The 21,034-nt window shown below is 42.8% G+C and overlaps 1 protein-coding gene across 11 annotated transcripts in view; it reads left to right on the forward strand.

The window, feature by feature from the left end:
* Positions 1 to 21,034, forward strand: part of E2F6 (E2F transcription factor 6) — a 51,007-nt gene that overhangs the window by 6,658 nt on the left and 23,315 nt on the right. For 5 of the 11 annotated variants that reach the window (XR_011377892.1, XR_011377894.1, XR_011377895.1 and 2 more), the window contains exons 2-11: positions 2,314 to 2,368; positions 5,192 to 5,408; positions 6,970 to 7,125; positions 8,206 to 8,320; positions 10,671 to 10,824; positions 11,286 to 11,323; positions 12,222 to 12,333; positions 16,247 to 16,371; positions 17,289 to 17,483; positions 19,940 to 20,153. Coding sequence is in view for 2 of the 11 variants with exons in the window: in XM_030844599.2 (XP_030700459.1) it covers positions 2,314 to 2,368; positions 5,192 to 5,408; positions 6,970 to 7,125; positions 8,206 to 8,320; positions 10,671 to 10,824; positions 11,286 to 11,323; positions 12,222 to 12,266 (780 nt within the window). In the remaining 9 variants the exon portion in view is untranslated. The other 6 variants (XR_009566180.1, XR_011377896.1, XR_011377897.1 and 3 more) reach the window with 6 other exon arrangements.

Below are 21,034 nucleotides of genomic sequence, written 5' to 3' on the forward strand. Positions count from 1 at the left end.
AGACCAGAGGGAGGGGGTACAGAGCAGGAAAGGTGCCCTTGTAGAATGTGTAGAGAGCAGATAGGGAGCCAGCCTGTTTGGAAACCGTTGCGTACCGTGTGCAGGACTCGCCCTGCTGCTCTAAGCTAAGAACAGAAGCCTGTTCGCAGCAAGGCACCTGCTCTGTAGCCCTGTCTGTGCATTCTCAGGATTTGTTCAGACGCTATAGTGATTGAAGTAGTGTGCTGCAGACACGCAAGCAGCAGATCGTGGACTGAATAGAAAACTCATAGACAGACCATAATATTTACAACAACTTAGGGTATTTGTTGATGTGTGTTTCAAATTAGTGTGATGAGGATGGATTTTTTTTCACTTAAGAATCTTGCATCAGTAGTTCAACTCCATCTCATACTGTTTTAGCAGAAGGGTTGAAAGTAAAAATAGCAGTGACAGTTGGTCCTGTTGGTCTGATGTTTGCCTTGAATAGGACTGCCCTTCAGTGTGGCACTGTTGGATACTGTCTTCACAAGTCACTGTTAGCACTGTGCTGAGAGCTAGCGGGGCAGAGTCCCTGCCCCAAGACGGGCTCTCCCGACTGGTTTTGCACCCAGCAGATTTGCGTGTAACAGCTAAGTTAATGTTACAGTGGAATTCTGTTCCAGGGGAATTATTCCATATCGAGTTAGCTTGCTGACAGATGCTGTCACCTTGTCATAGATGGTAAGGGAATCATTGTGCTGAGGATCGTAACACTACCAGCAAAGAGCTTCTTAGCTGCTCACCTCACCTTCAGGTTTCCGCACCTTCAGTCTTTTTGCCGCATTGCCACCACACTTAGATTTCTAAACCATGAGCTGGACGACATCGTATCTTGTTCAGAAATCTGTGGTGATTCAGCACTGGTTACAGCAGAAAGTCCAAACTGTAGCATGACTTTCATGGTCTTCTGTGTCGAGCGTGGTGCTAGCATTCCCGTCCAGCCTTAGTATCAAGTTGGTTTTGCACTGGCCACCCAGGTGGCTTCTCAAAAGGTGCCAGGTGATTTATATTTCCATACCTTTGTTCATTTCACTTCCTGCCCCAGGAATTCTGTCTTTTTCCTCCCTCCTCAACCTCCCATAGGTTCCGTCAAATTCTGGCTTGTCTTCCAAGGCTCAGCTAGGGGTCCCCTTGCCTGTGAATCCTTGTGATCCCCTCGCTGGGTGCATCCAGAGCGCTGTTGTTTCCCTTCTTAGGGCACCTTATGAAATTCACTTATCCCAGTTTTGCTGCGGCCCACTTGGGGGCCAGTTTTTTTCACTTACACAGGAGCTAAACCTGCTCACAGCTTGTCTGGAGACACATGGCATCATTATACATACTTTGTTGTAAGCAAGAGGCCAATATTCTGTTTATTAACCTTAGCTTAGGTTTTATTTATTTTTTTGCAAAAGCAATTTTTAAATATATTGCAAACATTGCTACAAGTTTATATAAACTTTCATAGCCTCCACATAGCTGGTAAAATGGTGAGCATTGATGGTGGAGCTACTGCTGATTTCCTGGTCATCTCAGGAATTTAAAAGAATTTTTTTATGAATCTTAATACCAAAGTCTCTAGTTATGTAGCATGCATTATTTTCCATGATTAGAAATGCTGTTTTTATATTAATTATCATGGGAATGCATGGCTGCCTGTGAAAGTTTGTGAGCACTTTTCTTGGAGCCATTCTCACTTAATTAGCGAGGAGTGAGCATTTGTCACTTTGGACGTCTCTTAGATCTCTACTGCGCTTTCCAGAGTCAGGGACAGTGTCCTGATCCTCTCTATTGCTTTTTATCCTCACTACCTGATACAGTTGATAGGTGAATGTCTATTTAGTAATAAAGTCTCATACTCCCCACTCCCCCCTGCACCATTCCTCCCCCACCGCCGTCTCTTTAACTACTACTTCCATACTTATGGAGGCCTATGCAGTTTCAGAAATTCAAGTCGATGAACATTGTCAGATGTGATTACAGTTAGAGTAGATATAGTTTAGAAGGAAGACTGGTTTTCTCACACCAAAATTATTACCCCAGGGTGAAAAAAAAGACTTTTATATTATCCAGAAAAATGTTGTTCATTTGCATTGCTTCTGCTTTTTTTTTTTTTTACCCTTTTTGGCCCCTTTAATCTGTAAACAAGGCCCCTTATGCAGGCACGTTAGTTCATATAAAGAAGATTAACCACTGTGCCGCTATTAATAAGAGATGGGCAATAATTATTAACAATTCTGCTTTTATTTTTTGCTATTCATTTGCTTGTATTTAAATTACTAAGTTTAAATTTCTGTATCTTCTTTTTTCCAGCCATCAAAAATAAGGATTAATTTAGAAGATAATGTACAATATGTGTCCATGAGAAGTAAGTTGATTCGATTCCTGAATCAGTTTTAGGTTTTGTAGTTTGAACTTCATATGATTTAAGTGATTTATTTTAAATGCACACGAGTTGATGAGTAACTTAAAATGCATTGTTTGTACACTGAAATGTAAAAGCTTGGAATTTCAGCGAAAATTCCTGAGGTTGTGGGCTGTTAACGTGCACCAATGCCAGTTTATTCTCCATTGCTTTGGAAATGTCATTTTTAAAACAGAATGGTCTCTGTCGGGGTATTTTCCCAGAGTTCTGTGAGAGCAGTTGTCACCGCAAGCAGAACTGAAGGCAGTTTGGCAGCAAGCGTGTGGACAGTCTTTGGCCTTCCTGGTTTCCTTTGATTCCCTGTGCCCTTCCCATCTACTTCTGCCGTGGATCAGTGTTCAGAGTCAGTCAGGTAGTTCCCTGTCTTTCTGAAAATTGTTATGACAAATGGCCCCGCCCCCGTTTCTTCTTAATTTGGTGCTAATCTCGGTGGGTAGGTGGTGCATAGGTGCCCACGAGGAACCGTAACCTCAACCTTCATTTCTCCCCGGCCCTGCCACAGTCCCACCCGTATCTGGCCCCCAGGTTTGGCCAGTTTTACTCTGGAAGCGTTTCCTTCGTCTGCCGCATACCACCAGCTTACACTCATGTCTCACATTTACGGAGCTTGTACAGCGCCTGGCCTGTATTAAGCTCTTTGCATGGATTATCACAACAACCTTTCAAAACTCAGGTTTGGATGATTATTCCCATTTGAGTCAACTGATGCCCAGAGATTAAGTAACTTGCTCAGTCAGGATTCAACCCCATGCTCAGACTTGAGCCCACAGTCTTACCCACGGGTCAGGCTGCTGCTTCTCGGGCAGGAAGCAGTGGCCTGGCCATCTAAGTCAGTCACCGGCTCCAGGCTCTTCCACCCCCTCGCCTCTTCCGTTCTACTGCCCGTGTGATCTTTTAATACAGCAATTAGATGATGGTATCACTCAACCTAAACTTCTGCAGTGATGCTCTGTTACATATGGAGAAAACCCTGACTCCTCATTTATTTCTATTAAATTCTATTAAGAAACAAGGCAGAGAACGGACAGACAGATGCACAAGGCCCTTGATGGCCATTTCCCGCTCCACTTGGCAGCCTCATCTCCCAGTACTCTGCACCCTCCCCCCATCGCAAACGCTGTACAGCTGTGGAGTCCCTACAAACGCCATGTTCTCACACGGGGCTCTGCTGTTTCCTGCGCCTCACTCACCCCCGTCGCCCTCCACCTTCCTGTCCATCTTTCTATGCTCTGTTCCCAGCACACGCCCATTAGGAGGCCTCCCCTGTTTCCCACTCCAGTTAAGGTTTTATTTCATCTTATGTAACTTTGAATCCCTCTGGCACACTCATCTCAGGGTTTTGGGTAGAGTTCCTGCTAGACTGTGGAACATGGAACGCCTTTGTTTTGGAGACCATTTTAATCATGTTTATATCCCTTCAGCAGCTGTCACGTTATAGGTGTTCAATTAATATCTGTTCTTTATAAAATGACTGGCATGATAGGAATATACTTATCCTGAACTTATAAGACCATGTCTTGTTAGTAATTTAGTATCATTACAGTTGACCCTTGACTGACAGGGTTTGAACTCTGCAGGTTCACTTAGATGAGAATATTTTTCAGTAGTAAAGACTGCAGTACTAAATGGTCTGGTTGATTGAATCCGCAGATACGGAGGGCCACGATAAATTATACGCAGGTTAACTCCTGCGTTGTTCGAGGGTCAAATGTAAATGTTTTTAAAGCCAGAGTTTCTCATTTGTAATCTTCCAAGATATGTTGTAGAATTGTGACTATCTTCTGCTTCCATTTTTTTAAAAGTTTAATTCCTCTTTAATCCTGTTCAATCTTAAGTATAGGAGTAGTCTCCACATGGAAGACATTTACATTATAAAATATGTACTTTTTTTTCTTGCAGTAACCACCAGTGGTCTTTAAACTGAATATGACATTGTAGAGGTTCTGGATAAGGGCATTTTTGATTGAAGATAGGATGACTGTTTCTTTTGAAGCATACTGTGGTGTGCCATGAAGTAGAAAAAAAGAGTAATCATATACTCCACACCAGAAGGACAACTAAATTATTCATGAAAGTTATTTCCTCTGTACACTAAACCATAAGAACTTTTTTCCTAGTATCAAATTGGGAAAGATGAAAAGAATGATAATATTCAGTTTCCCCCTTCATTTAGTTAAGTTAATACAGGGTAGTGAATATTTTAAAAAATAGTTATGTCACTTTTCCTCAAGGTATAATATCACAATCATCCTAATCGGAAGACTAACTTGAGCTCTTCCTGACCTTCATCAGACAGGGTAACACTATGACGTGTATAGGAACATTTTAAACGTTTTTTATTTTAAAGCCAAGTCTCTAACTTTGCTTTATAAAGAATTTCCTAACTTGAAGACCAAATGAGAAATTTAATTTTAAAACTCATTTCTAATCCTGTTTCAGATAGTGGTGTGGATGCAAGTGCAGACTTAGCACTTCGTGTCTGATATGGTGCCGTGATGCCTTTTAAATTCACGTATTCAGTGGAAACTGGTTGCGTATTTCAAATACTCCTTTAAGTCTAAAGCCTTTGTTTACCTGCAATAGGCTAATACATTTTTGTCCAGTTTGAGAAATCGATTTCCTAAACATTAGCTCTGATTTGGTCAGTGTGTAGAATATCTGTAGGTGTCTGTGCTTACTGACCAAGAATAAATAAGTGGGTTTTTAATGAGTTGAGAAGGAAATGCTGTTTTAAACTTTATGAATTGTGTTTGTTTTGTTTCCCAGAAGCTCTAAAAGTGAAGAGACCTCGTTTTGATGTATCACTGGTTTATTTAACTCGAAAATTTATGGATCTTGTCCGATCTGCTCCTGGGGGTATTCTTGACTTAAACAAGGTTGCAACAAAACTAGGTGTACGAAAACGAAGAGTGTATGACATCACCAATGTTCTGGATGGAATTGATCTGGTTGAAAAGAAATCTAAGAACCATATTCGATGGATGTGAGTTGTTTTCAAACTTTTCTTCTTCTTCTTTTTTTCCCCTTCTTATTACGTGACAACACTGTGCTTAAAACAAACTAGTTACTAGCAATGTCTTTTTCCTACTTGGTACCAATTAAAAGCCATAGACATAGAATATCATTCCAATATTATGGAAAAGTTAAATGGAGTCATGATTAGTTTTAAGAATTTCACTTTTCAAGATAAGGGGACATCTGATTTGCATAGGAATTTAAAAAAAATATTTCTTCAGTTCTAATTGATTATTGACATCAGGGGGAAAGCAGTTAAGGCTGTAAAACGGTGGTTCTTCCACTGTCGTGTCATAAACACTTAGATGCCTCCCTCCCCAGGGGCTGTAATTCAGTTCTGGGAGAAGACAGATACCTACCTTCTCAACAACTACCCCCAAGTGATTATGGTGCATATCATACTTCGAAACACAATGCCCTGAATGTAAAACAAAAAATCAGGAGACTTAATATCTAAAAGTCAATAGCTAAAGACTTAACATATGATTAGGAGGGATCTCATGGAAAGAAGACTTTATGGTATAAATGTAGGGGTGTGTGTGTGTGTGTGTGTGTCCACGCATGCACATGTGCAGGGAACGCGCACAGGAAGAAGGCTGTTATACTCACAATAGGCAAGTATTTTGGATCAGTAATAAACAGTTCCAGCATATAAGTACGTAAAGACCTTTCAGGCAAGTGAAAAATCTACCAACAAAGATCATTAAATGATTCTAAGTAATTAACTTAGCTATTAGAGGAAAGGGATTCATAAAGGACGTTATTTTTTCAATATTATGGAAATGCAAATTGGATTCTAATTTGACCATGTTTGCTAAATGACATTAACATTTTAGGGGTTAATATCAGATTGTGTTCTGAATCACTAATTAGAATCAGATTTGAGAACTAGCAAGTGAAAGAAAGGTAAAGTGGTAACAGCCTTTTCACTTTTTATTTTCTATAAAAATTGAAGAAAAGAATGAATATTGGTTGTTGCTCAGGTCGTGTCATATTGGGGTAAACAGTAATAAAGAAAATATATCTTTAAAAAATGATCATTATATTCAGATAGAACTGGATAGAATACGCACAGTGGGGAAAAAATAAAGACTTATAGAATTTTAGCAGGGGAACTATCATTTGGCCAATATATCTTATTTTTCATATGTAAGAACTAAAGGTTTAAAAGATCATAACTTGTCAAAAGTCACGTGAGAAGTAGAGCTGGGCTGAAACTGGGTGTTACTGACTCAGTTCAGTGCTCATTAAACTTCATTAAGCTTTCCCTACTACTACTAATTTCCACAGGGTTATGATGTTGGTTTTGTTTTTAAAGTCTCTGTGTAAGGGAATAGAAATGGGGACAAAAACCGGGAGAAATAATGGTTGTCTAGAATAATGGGAGGGAAGGACTGGAGTTCAGTGCCTGGTTTGTGTCACTGTGGGAGACACCTGGTGTAAGCGTTTGGAGAAGCTCCAGTAACGTAACTTGTATTTTTTTGTAAAATCTCCTAGATGTTATTGATGGTGATCTTTTTCTTTTAAAGAGGGTCTGATCTGAGCAATTTTGGAGCAGTGCCCCAACAGAAGAAGCTGCAGGAAGAACTTTCTGATTTATCGGCGATGGAGGATGCTCTGGATGAGTTAATTAAGGATTGTGCTCAGCAGCTGTTCAAGTTAACAGACGACAAAGAAAATGAAAGATATCCTTTAACTCTGTGCCTTTAAAAAAATTCTCCTTCCAAAGCAGATTACTTTATATGGTAGGGTCAGCTTGGGGATTAATTAATATATTTAAGATACAAAATAAGACCTTTAGAAGTGAGTGAATTGCCATAGAAATGGTACTTAAACTGCCATTCTAGTCCACAAAGCATAACACGCAGCTGAATGTCGTACTGCTCCTAAGTTCAATGTCTCTGGGACCAGAGGGGGAGATTTGTCTTTGGTACTGATCTCCTCCCGGGTCTCCTAGACTGTTTGGCTGCCCTGTTCCCCACACGGAACGGGTGAACACCTTTTGAGGTGTCGCTGATTCTGAGCTGTTCCGTGCTTCAAGTTTACTTAGACTCTACCCCAGTCAAAACTCCCGTTTCCACAATACAGTTATTAGAAGGAAGGTAAATGCTATTACTACACTCAATCAAAAGATGTGTGGAATAAGGGAAAAAAAAAAGGAATGCTGGGGAAACCCAGTAAATCATGTAACTGGTAAAAATTTCAGGCAACACAATAAAAGGAGATGGGAAAAATTCAGGTAGCGAGATGGAAAATAATTTTGGATGAGGGAAATCCCATGAGTACATCCTAGTCCTGAAAAACTGGTTCTCTAAGTTGTGTCTCCTACTTACCGATTCTTTCCACCTTACATTTTAGGACATTCTCATCAAAACTCTGAATATTTTTTCCCAAAGGTTCTCACAGTAAGATCTCGCAATGCATAGGGAAGGGCGGGGGGAGGTTTGATACCTTCGTGGGTTGTATTTGTTTTAGAGGTCCAGACTTCATTAATATTTTTCTCCAGAAAGTGTCGTCATCACAATAGTATAGTTTAAAGGGATTCTTCAAGTTATAAATATTGTAAAACACTTAATAAAATCTTAAGGATTGTTTATGAAATAATAAGAACTATATATGAAATAATTTTTTCCTGACTGCTTTCCTTAATTGTGAGTTTGTATCCCATAAAAACTAATGATATTCTAAGATTACACTTGGATTCATGTATTATAAGAGATAAATGATCTCCCCACTCTGCTTAGAGACCCTTGACTGATTTTCACACTAGCATATGTGACGTATCAAGATATTCATAGCATTCAAGCCTTCCATGAACAGATTGTAATTGCAGTTAAGGCTCCGGCAGAAACCAGGTTGGATGTTCCAGCGCCCAGAGAAGTAGGTAGCCTTGCATTTTTAAGGTCTTAAAGGGAGGCAGGCCAGTTGCTTAGGCTGTGCTTTATTGCAGTCCCAGCCTTATCACCAGTGTGTGCGTGGTAGCTGCATACCTGATATAGCTTGAGGCACTTTACACATTCTGAGCTGTTTTGCGTAACACAACAAACGCGGTAGCCATGATTATTATCCTTTTAAAGATGAGGAATCTGAAGCACAGAAAGATGAGTTACTTCCTCACCATCCACAGTAAGTGACAGAACCACAGTTCACACCCAGGTAGTTTGGGTTCACAGTCTGTTCTTTTTTTTTTCCCCCGCAGTCTGTTCTTAACCGTTGTGCTCTCATGCCTCTTAGAGGACTCCCCGGGGACTGCCTCAGTGTTACGGTTCACTGTCAGCGGGGGCTCTAGGGAATTAACTCACTAACCAAATTCATAAAAGACTGTGAATAAAAGAGAACACTAAATTACACATTTAAAATGAAAAGTAAAATTGCTTTGTAAATGAAAAGACTGTCCGCTGTCAGCTGCTTGTAGGAAAGTTTGTACTGAAAGATACTTGTCATCAGAAGGTTGCGTGGTAAGGGTGGAATCAGAACGAAGGAGTGTGACCATTCTTAGGACAGATCCAGTGCTTACAGCCTGATAGAACTGTTACTGCTGAAGTCATCACTTCACTGCGATAGGGACTTAACTCCCTCATCGTGAAGAAATCCTCGCCACCCACCTTTCCTTTTATCCCCAGAAGGCCACTGTCCATGTGAGACCCCAGTTGCTACTTGACAGTGTGTTACAGACAGACTAAGGAACAGCTCTCGTTGATTCCAGTCACACTCACGTTGTGACTTCTTGCTGGCGCTTCCTAGTTGTGTTATTTCGATTTAGATACATTCCGAGTCTCCTAAGTAACATTTATCTTTAATATGAATCATTTCACATGTTCGCATTCACACATCATCACTAATCTTTCAATACGTCCTTCCTTGGGGGCACAATAGTCCATTCTGCAGTGGCTGACGGGTTTTTGGTTCTTTCCCTGTGCTGTGAACTGCTTCAGGCTGTAATTGTCAAATCTTGCTGAGCCTTCGATCGTGCCCAAGATGTCTCTTAGATCCCGTTCAAAAGCTGAGGAGCGTGGGCCCTCTTGCCAGCCATTCTCAGCAATGAGGAAAGACAGTGGGACCGATAGACACAGAGTCCGACTCCAGGGAGATCTGGGGATCTAGTCCTGGTGGAGATGGACTGGCCTGTGGGTCAAATCCAGCCTGCTGGCTTTTTGTAGAGAATTGTTTTGGGACACAGCCACGTGCCCGTTCGTTTAGATTTGTCTCTGACTGCTTTCACTCTAGAATGGCAGTTGTGTGGTTGTGAGAAGGATGGCATGGCCCACAAAGTCAACAGTATTACCTCGCGCTGCACAGAGACGTGGGCAGCCCCTGGCTGAGTGGACTATGAGGTCCTCAGCTGCCGCTTCTGGGCAGCTTAGTGGTTTCCCTATTGCTCAGAAGTATCTGTCGAATTGCACAACGTGTACCGTTCAAACAAGACCTGGCCTGCGCGTCTAGGAGCTGAGCAGATGTTCTTCAGCGCACCTGCCTGCTGCCGGGAAGCTGTGGAAGGTGGCCCTTGAGGTTGGGAGCCCCTCTGCTGTGAGATCACAGGGTGGTGTAGAGCAGGGGCACCTGGTACCAAGCCCAGGCCTAACCACAGGAGAGGGGAGAAAATAGCCTTGACTGTTGAACCCACTCGCATCAAAACAACAGAGAATCATCTATAACCGGGACTGTTCCTTACGAGTTTAGCATAATTCTCAGTAGAAGTACCCAATTTCCTGATATCTTTTGGGTTTTAATGTTTTAAATTACAAGAGGTATATTTTGTCTTGATCTCATCCTCTTTTTCAAGTGGATGGAAGAATGGTCCTTTCATTTAGCTCAGTACCTCTTCAGGGGTCTGACATCTTAACACAGCCGTATCATTTGAGTCTGCGGGGTGTTTTAGATTTCTTTGTCGTCAAAATACTGATCTTTGAGTCTCAAGTACAGACTCCTTAAAGGGGTCATGTCTTGAGTAGAGAAAGACGGGCTCCTGAGTGCTGAGGGGGCCCCTCCTGGCTCTGAAACCACTGCTGCACAATCAAGTAACTGTGTTACCTGTGTGAACTGGCCAGTGGCTTCCTGTGACCCAAGCTAACTAATAAATACGTGATTTTCCCAAATATGTGACAGAAAGGAAACTACCTGAATGAGAATTTTCGAAAGTGTCCCTTGAAACTTTTACACTTCTAGTAAGTGAAAAAACATAATTAATGAATTCTCTCATTCATCTAGATGTTTCCTGTGTCTTTGCTAGGACTCTATCACGGTCCATATCAGGAGCACTCAGGGGCCTATCGATGTTTATCTATGTGAAGTGGAGCAGAGCCACCCAAGCAGTAGCGTGTCGGACGGTATCGGCGCCTCTTCATCTGAAAGCAGACATCCAGAGCAGCCCGGCCCTGAGAAAGGTGAGTGACCAATCTTGTCATTAGGAAACTTTTAAGGTTTTAATGATTTTTAAAATAGATAGAGTTTTATAAATGAATATTATGGCCTTATAGGTATTTTTACTCTTCCTAGCTACAAAAACATGAGTTAAAAAATTACAGGGTAATTCTTAACTGTAGTTTAGACTGTTTCTGTGTAGTTTTGATAGCCGTGAAAACTTAGAATTGTAGTTGGTCCCAGAGTGTGGTCTCTGTAGAGAAGGCTGTTTGCATCCTCTGACCCGGCCTCTCAGGCACATGCTTGAGTTCTCGTTTATTCTTGTGAGACTCAAAACATTAGCCTTATGCCGTTAACGTAAGAATATGCTTCTTGACCGAGGTCCTCCTATTTTTTTTTAAGCACTTGAATTGTATGTTCTATTACCTGTCTGCCTTTCATATCTTCACTTAGGAGGGTTTCTCTTGTGCTTGTTATTTTTCAGAAGAAAACCCTCCACAGCAAAGTGAAGAACTGCTTGAAGTGAGCAATTGATGGCATTTGAGGATTCGTGCATTGAGTCTTTTGGGGACATCCTGTGTGGATGAATTATGCATTAGATGTGATTCTCAGAGCAATAAATCATCCCAGACATTTTCTCAGTAGCAGCAGTAAGGCCAGGAGTACCTTCAAGTAGTTCACTACTTAGATTACTGAATAATTACGGTTTCTTCATTTGGAAACAACTCTTTTTATAATTATTCACTGCTTTTTGTCAGTGAAATAGACGTTTTGCCTACTGAAATTACTAAATCACCCAGAGTATCACTGAAACAGACAGGCAGGCTGGATGGACAGTTCTCAGTGGACCTTGCCCTTTGCTGCGTGGATCATGTGTCATTATCACAAAAGAAATTGCCTTACACGGGTTCATGTCTGCAGTGGATGGGTGTACGCACGCATCTGGACATGATGTCTTTGTATATATTTGTATAATGTTTAGATCACTTATGAAGTACGTCGAAGTGAAACTTTTCACCTTTGTACAGCCAAAATGATGTATATATGGAAAGTAACAGACATATTCTCTAATTGCTGTGGTATCTATAACTTATTAGAATCCTCTGGATGAGGGTTAGAGGAGAGTTTTTCCCAAACTTCTACATGTAGAAGTATCATAAATGTGCTATACATTTAAAGTTCATGGATTTAATGAAGGTATTTCAGTATGGTTCCCAGCGCTAAAATTGGACTTTAAGCTCCCTACAGAGTCATTGTGTCTGAACAGACTGGTGGCATGCCCCAAGCTTTAGGGGCGAGTGTACAGATGCCATCAGGTCATGGCTTAATTCCTTGCAAGACATGAATTCAATCATGATGAGAGTTGGCAAGTATTTTAACCTTCCTTGCAAGCAGGGTTTATGTATGTTTCTGTATGCAGCCTTGCTCTTCAATCAAAGGGGATCTTTTACTTACGATGAGTTAGTGGTACCTGCCCTCTCTTCAGCTCCAGTCCCACGTTTCCAAGTACCTAGCTATTTCTACCTCATTGGGTAAGTCATTTACCACTCTGTGCCTCAGTTTACTCAGTAGTTTACCATTAGACTGTGAGCTCCTTGAGGGGCTTTGTCTTAATCATTGTTAAACCCAGCGACTGGCACCACGCCTAGCACATAAAAAGTGCTCAGTAAATGTTTGAACAAATCAGTGAGTGAGTGAGTGAGTGAGTGAGTGAGTGAATGGTCAAATTAGACTAATAATCCTTGGCTTATATAACGTACAAGGGTTTTGTGTCGTTCAAATTCATATTTTAAACTTCTCTTACTTTCAAAGAAAGAATTGAAGCAACGTGAAATTAAGACCATGTGTAAAGAGTTGGCATAGGAATCAACAATCAAAATACTGAAAAATAATGCTGAGCATTGAGGACTGGCACACCTCTGAGCTCCAGCGGCTTTTGCGGCCCTGTCCCTCTGCTGAGCTCCAGCCTCTCCCCTCCTCACAGACCGTGCCGGCTGCCTGTGTCGGCCCGGGACTGCTTGCCGTGCTGCTTCTCCTGGGCGCTTGTGGTGAACCCGAGAGTTCAGCAGAAAGGGCGTGTAGAGATCAGGTGCTCCGTGCAGAGGTCCAGGCTCTGCCTTGTAGATTTGGCAGTTGTCGGTCCTATGTGATGCTAAACATGAGAGTGGATGAGGTCACCTAATGAGAGGGTACAGCAGAAGAGGGGGAGGCCCGTTAACATTTATTTTAAGGGGAAATACAGAAGAAAAGGCTTTTCCTGAGAAGGAATAATGAGAGGAAGGGAAAATAAACAACTAAAGAAGGCGGTGCCCCGAAAACCAACAAAGAAAGCAGGGCCACAGGTGATAGCATCGTTTCTAAGCAGCAGTTCCTTACTTGTGAAATGTGACAAATGTTCTACTTTGCAAATTGCTCCGAGAGTAAAATGAGATCTTGTAAACGAAAGTCCTTTGTGAACTGTAGACGTGTTGCATAAATGAATCTCTCTCCTGTCACTCCAACTGCTGGTGTTGGTTTCTTCTTTCTACAGCTGGTAAGGTACGCATCCCCAGAACTAGCGTCCAGGGTTCTTCCTCCCCCACTCTGCCCTGAACATCACTACCCATCTCTCTGTGCGTACAGGCGTACCTCATTTTATCGTGCTTCGCAGATGCTGTGATTTTTAAAAATTGAAGGTTTGTGGCCGCCCTGTGTCCAGCAAGTCTGTAGGCGCTATTTTCCCAGTAGCGTTTGCTCATTTCATGTCTCTGTGTCACCTTTTGGTAATTCTTGTAATATTTCAAATGTTTTCGTTATTATTATGTTTGTTATAAATATAAAACTTGAACAGATGAGGAGCTGCTTGTTATTGATGAACCAAGAAAGTGGTTTCTTGAGTTGGAATCTAATCCCGGTGAAGATGCTGTGAAGATTGTTGAAATGACAACAGAGGATTGAGAATATGACAGATGTAGTTGAGAAAGCAGCAGCAGGGTTTGAGAGGCTTGATGCCAATTTTGAAAGACGTTCTGCTGTGGGTAAAATGCTAGCAACCAGCGGTGCAGGCTACAGAAAAATCATCCGTGAAAGGAGGGGGCTACTTCATTGTTGTCTGACTCCAGGAAATTGCCACAGCCTCGCCTACTAACCTACAGCCGTGTCTCCAGTCAGCTTTGTTAATAATGGTAGAGATACCTTATTAATATCTGATGTCCGTCTCTCAGACCTCTGTGTCTACCAGTTAATTCTGAAGGTGGAAGGGGAAGAGGGACGTTACTTACTGGGAAAAGAAACCATAACAGACTTTGCACTGGGGCACCCGTATTAGCAAGGATTAAATTCAGATGCAAGTAGCAGAAAAACCCCAAAATAACAGCAGCTTAAGAAAGATACAAGTTCATCTGTCACATACAGGAAGTCTGCAGATAGTCCAGAGTTGGTGTGGCCTCCAAGGGGTCAGGGACCAAGTTTCCTTCCAGGTAGTTCTTCCTTCAGGCTTGGCTTCCATTTCCGAGTTCACTGCAAAGCCCAGGAGAGCTGCTGGAGCCCCAGCCGTTGTGTCTACATACTAGCCAGCAGGCAGGATGAAGAAAGAGAAGAAACGTACGCTTCTCCTTGAGGACACTTCCTGCCGTTCACTTCACTTTACATCCACTGGCCACAATTTAGCCACTTAGCTTTAGAAATGTAATCTTGGGTACGGGGACAGCCACGTGCCCAGCTAACAGCTGGAGCTCTGTTGCTGTTGAAGAAGAGTAGATACAGGGTGTGGTTAGACATTATTAGATCCTATTCTCCCCTCTGGGCAGGAAGATGACCTCTAGTGAGACCACATGACTAGTTCTAGCCAGTTGGCTATGAAAGGAAGTGACGTGTGAAAAGACTACATGCAGTTCTGCAGTAGCTCTTCCCGCCCCAGTGACCAAGAAAGCCACAGGTTCTAGGTGATGCAGCTATAAGATCCTGGAGTCTCCATCAGCCTGGATCCCCAAGAGACTGTGTGGAATTGCCCTGCCCATCTGCATGCAGTGTGAAATGTGCCAAATCATCGGGATTTATTTGGAGCTAATTTGTTGCTGCAACATAACCCAGCCTGTGCTAACTAGTATGTTTGGGGACGACTAGCAATCTCTGCCACAAGTCGGTGAATGAAAGACTCAAAAACAGCCTCACACCAAACCAGTGTCATACCTTCAGCACACTCCCAACTTGTCAGTTGCTTATGATCAATAAAATGGGAGTATTAATACATTTATTGGCCACTAGCCAATAAATGGGAGGCTAACACAAATTTGTGTAATGATTGCCATCTAGTGGAGAGTTCAGAGTTTCCAGATTTCTTCACTTATTTCCAATTAAGCAGATGCTGCTAGAGAATAGCATTGACTTTAAATTTACAGACCCCGTTCTTGTTGATAAAGTGAATTCACACTAGTTCTCACATAGAGGTCACAACTGTTAAGATATCAGCATTATATTCTAGCTGTGTCCACATCTAGATCATGTTCTTGCCGTGATCTAGTCTGCAGAGATCTTGAGTGTCTTCACTCCCCTCAGAACATCGCATTGGCCCATGACTTTGGATCTGTTGAGCAGGAAGTAGTAAATGCCTTAGATGTTTCAGTAAGACGTGCGTGTTCCAAAGACGGTATGACAGACGCTCTTAATACCAAGTGCAGTATCAGGCAGGGTCCAGTAGGAAAGCCATGGTGGGTATCACGTCAGAGGTGAGTTAATACAAAAAGGCTGAGTAGCAAAAAAGGGCCTTGAGGTAACAGATATTAATAAATCAGGAAGCAGCTACCACCCCTAGGATAAAGCAGCGTTCCCGTAACCCGGGAGCCCAGAGGAGAGGTCCTCACATCTCTGGAGGAGATGCCACACCAGTGCTCTGGTGGGGAAGGAGACACCACCTAATGGTTAGTACTCAAACCTCTGATTGGGGTGGGACACAGGCATGCACACCACTAAGGGGGTTACAGCCACTAGTGCTGGCACTCCTGAGGGGGCACCATGGCCGGTGCTGGGGCTACCAAAGGGATCTGGAAAGTGGAGCCGCGCAGTCCTCTGTTGCTGCTGGGACACTGACAGAGCTAGAAAAAGGAAGAAAGTCACTTCTGTCCTCTTCCTGCATTCCATTCTCCCACCACTGCCTGCTTCTCAGCACCCAACTGGCCAGCAGGGGAGGATAGGCCACGGGGTTTGCAGGGCCCAGTCCCAGCGTGACAGAACAGAGCATAGAAGGGTGGGATGGACTGAGAGAAAGGAAACACCCAGCACGTCCTTCCTACCCATAACGGCCGCGTGGTGTAGGCAGCCCAACTCTGCCCTTCGCTAAGTATGACTTTAGAGAAATCACCCTGTTTTCCCACCTGTAGGCTAATTGTAAAATTCCATTATACAGTTGACACGAATAACACGGGTTCGACCTGCACAAGTCCAGTTATATGTGGACTTTTTTTTCAGAAACTACTCTAGGATCACACGATCCCAGGTTGGTGGAACCCACAGACGCGGAACCCGCGGGTACAGAGGAACTGCGAATAGGAGGACGGACTGTAAAATTAAATGTGGATTTTCAGCTGCGCCAGGTGGGCGCCCCTAAGTCCCGCATTGTTCAAGGGGTAACTGTAGTTCTATCGTCTGTGATTCTAAATTGATTCCTGGGTCCAAGATGACCCTCAATCCAAGTGGATGGCTGTGATGTGGGTTGTTTCTTGGAGGTTTGCCTTCTGATGGTACGTGTTGTAATACAGTTTGAACTGCATAAATGCAAACCAACCTCATTGGGAGCTGTCATCTCCCTTCCTCCTTCACCTCCACTCTTCTTTACTGTAGTGAAGACGAGGATTTGCTGCAGTAATTCAGGGCTCTTATTCTCAAGGTTACCTTACATCCTCTCTGGCCTTTTGCCAGTGCACGAGCTGTGGGAAAAGCAGGTACCTAGTTCTCTATGTATAGCCTGAAACTCTGGTGAGAGGAGGTAAAACCTTAGTCTTTTTAAAACCTGGGAGTGGTATCTACAAAGGTGGCCACTTCAGCTGTTTACACTGCTCTGAAGTGTGGGCCCAGGAATGCAGCCCGCAGGTCTGTAAGCTGAGCATATTCCAGCACAGAATCTCTCCACTCATGAATGGAGTGGTTATGCGGTTGGGCTGGAAAGCACTGCCCAGCATTTTTGCAGCATTTCAGTCCTGAAGCATAGGTTGCTGTGTAGGCAGAAAGAAAAGTAAACCACCCTACATCAGATTGGTAACCGAGCTCCTTCGCACATTGCTTCTAGAATTTATTCTAGCTGCCCCAAAGGCAGCTGTTGTAATGGAAAAATAAAGAACATATGTGAAATTGATGGGGGAAAATTATTTTCAGGTTTAACCAGAGTTCTGTGAGGCTTGTTTCCTTTAAGTGTCTTTCGTTTCCCATAGTCAACTTATTTATAAAGAGAGATTCTATTTGAATTCCGAAGTGTAAGTTTTACTAACCTTTGTGTTCTGCTTTATTCCTCCAGAGTCAATCAGCCTCTTTTTGATCACGGTTTCTTTACGCTAAGAAATGTATGGATCTTCTGAAATCTGCCCCGATGGCATTCTTAATTTAAATGGGGTCGCATCAGTGTTGGGAGTAGGGGAAAAAAAGAGCAGATAACATCACCAACGTGTTACGTGGTACCTCATTCAAGACAAATCTAAGAATCACAATGGATGTGAGTTGTATTCAAACTTTTCATTATTTTTAAACTTTAGTTATAGAGGAATTATATTACTGTTAAAAGCTGAATATGGGATTTCCCTGGTGGTCCAGCGGTTAAGACTGCGCTGCCAATGCAGGGGGCCTGGGTTTGATCCCTAGTCAGGAAACTAAGATCACACATACCACAACTAAGCCCGCACGCCACAACTACTGAGCCCGCATGCTCTAGATCCCTTGCACCACAACCAGAGAGCCCGTACGCCGAAACTAGAGAAGCCCATGCACTGCAACAAAGAGCCCGCATGCCACAACGAAGACCTAGCACAGCCGAAACAAATAAATAAAAAATAAATTTTTGTAAAAAGCTGAATATGACAATAATGGGAAATTATAAGGCATATTAAGAAATTGATGTTCAATAAGGATTAACTGCAAGCAAAGGTCTATAAAAGAGTGAACATAGCAGAGTCCTTTCTGAGACAAGCTCTGTTATAGGCGTTGAAAAGATAAAAACAAAGGGGACTTTCCTGGCAGTCCAGTGGTTAAGACTCTGAGCTTCCACTGCAGGGTGTGTGGGTTCGATCTCTGGTCGGGGAGTTAAGAACCCGCATGCTGCACAGTGCAGCCAAAAACTTTTTTTTAATTAAAAAAAAAAAAAAGAAAAACTCAAAACATGACGTGGTCCTTGCCTTTACCCCCAGCAATAGGAGAGACCAGCAAACAAGTAACTACCACCCAGGAAACAGAGGAAGGGATGAGAATTAAATGGCTGAGAATCGAGTGGCTGATGCATTTAAACTGGGACTTGAAGGATAGTTAGAGGTCCCCAGGCAGAGCAAGGGAAGAACATTCCAGATGAAGAAACAATATGTGCAAAGGCAGAGAGAGGTCAAAGGGCAGCGAGGATGACGTTTTAAATGTCCAGCGCATACAGATGTTTCCCAAACAATACTTGCCTCACTCCCTTGCAATACACTCTTCCATGGATTCCATTTCACTTTTTAAAGACTTCATCAGTCACAAGCCACAGTTTGAAAAACATTGTGATAGAGCTTTCAGGGCTCTCCAGTTCCTGTAGGATAAAGGGTTGCCACTCTTTACCAGTCAGTGGTAAGGTCGGATTTGTATTTTAGAAAGACGACTGCACAGTAATCCTAGGGAAAACCACCTAGAGTCAGGAAGATTGGAATGTGTTCCTTCATTCATTCCACAGATGTACATTGTACATTGTGTCAGCGCTGGATGTGCAAAGACAAACAGGCAGGGTCCCCACCTTCAAAGAGGGGGACGAAGGGGGCTTGAATCCTGGATCTTCCACTTAATAGCATAAGCCTGTAAGTCCTTTACTTAACCTCTCTGAGCTCAGGGTGATTACCCATTAAAGCGGTCAGTCTGAGAGAGGGAAGCATGGTATCCAGCTTAAAATAAGTGTTCAGTAAATATCAGGTTTCTCCCTCTCGTGGTGGAGGGGGCTTGAGGAGAGAAGTGACTACTGGCAAGGAAAAAATATTTTTTAAAATTTATTTTATTGAAATATAGTTGATTTACAACATTGTGTTAATTTCTGCTGTACAGCAAAGTGATTCGGTTATACATGTATGTACATTCTTTTTCATATTCTTTTCCATGAGACTTATCACAGGATATTGAATATAGTTCCCTGGGCTATATAGTAGAATATAGTTCCATTCTATATATAATAATTTGCAACTGCTCATTCCAAACTCCTAATCTATCCCTACCCCTGGCAACCACAAGTCTGTTCTCTATGTCTTGTGAGTCTGTTTCTGTTTCATAGATAAGTTCATCTGTATCATATTTTAGATTCCATATATGTGATATCATGTGGTATTTGTCTTTCTCTGTCTGTCTTACTTAATATGACAATCTCTAGGTCCATCCATGTGGCTGCAAATGGTATTATTTCATTCTTTTTTATGACTGAGTAGTATTACATTGTATATATGTACCACATCTTTATCCATTCATCTGTTGATGGACGTTTAGATTGAAACAAGATTATTTTTATTTTCTGCTTCAGCCATTTTAGAAAATGTATAGGTTATATTGAAGTTATAGACTAGGGTGTTTTGCTTTTAATAACTTTGATTAAATTTCCAAAAGTGGCTTGGAATTGCATTGGAACACAGATGTCTGTTTAGTTTGGGTTCCTGGTTTGGTCCTAGTATCCGATGGGAACTGGACTGGGGAGATGAAAAGGAGATATATCTACTACGTATCCAAAAAAGCAATCAAATGCTTAGGGTTGTTATATGAGGATTAAATGAGTTCATGTTTCTAATTACTTACTTTTGAAGTATTTCTAATGTACAGGGCCGGCACACAGTAAATACTATGTAAGTATTTGATAAATTTAAAAAATCTAACAGAAATGAGGCTGATCCGAATTCTGCTTTGAGGCTGTAACTAAACAGATATTTATACTTTGAATTTTCTTCCATCCATCAGAGGGGCTTCTGACACGGTAGCGGGCACATTGCTGCTTCTAACGGACGCTTTTCTGACCCGTGGGCTAGCAGAGTGATGGATCAGGGAATCCAGAACATTCCAGCCTTCCATGATCAGATCGTTGTTGCAACGAAAGGTCCAGCTGCAGCCACATGAGTTCCAACTCCCAGAGGAATAGATGGGGAGTCACAGATTTTATCTTCCATTTAAGAAAGTGAGAAATTATAACACTTGTGCTGTTAATTTCCTAAGGTTGCCACAGTGCTGTTGTCTTCAGGACTAAGTGTCCAAAGGTCCCAGCTGTCCTTACCTGTGTATCAGCTCCGGGAAGCCCAAGAGGTGGAGAGCTTGGAGCCAGTTGTGGTTAACTAATACAGTCGGCTGTGACTGTTCTGTCCCCAAGGGCACGTGTTTGTGCGCTGAGCCTCCCGTGGCTGTCCTTGCAGTCCTGCCATGGAGAGGCAGCAGCTCCACAGTGTGGAGGCTTCTGATCATGCCCAGGGCTTTCTCAGTCCCGTTTGAAGTGTGTGCACGCGGCCCTCCCGGCCAGCCGTTCTCCGGAGCAGGGAAAGCCATGGAGGCAGTGGCACTGTTTCAGATGTCTTGGTCCACAAGGTCTGGGAGGACCTGGCTGGATGCAAAGTCATCAGTGGACTGTCTTCAGAAATCTCCACAGAAAAACGTGCTCCTTTGGGGAAGGAAAACTATTCAGAGTAGACCTAGACCTGTTGTCAAGAAGGTGAGCTGATCGCCGATGTTCTTAGGTCTAAATGGGGAGCCCATGAGTGGAAGGACGAGTAAGGACCTGAGAATGTCATTCTTCATCTCACTGCCAGTGACTCACGAGAGATGGTGGAGTTACGGAGCTGGCAGGATCGTGGGGTCCTGGGTGAAGTCGGGTCTGCCAGCCCGGACGTAAAGCAACAGGGCCGGAGGGCATGGTGGGGTAGGGTTTCATATCCAAGGGCCGCAAGGCTGCTTGGGGCTTATAACACTGTCCTCTTGATAACGATGCAAAGCCAGCCTTTCCACAAAGCTGTTTCCATGCCTGGAATGGAGAATAAGACTGAAAACGTGGGATGGAGTGGTCAAATT

Source organism: Globicephala melas, chromosome 12 (genome assembly GCF_963455315.2).
Source record: "Globicephala melas chromosome 12, mGloMel1.2, whole genome shotgun sequence".
NCBI classification, from domain to species: Eukaryota; Metazoa; Chordata; class Mammalia; order Artiodactyla; family Delphinidae; genus Globicephala; species Globicephala melas.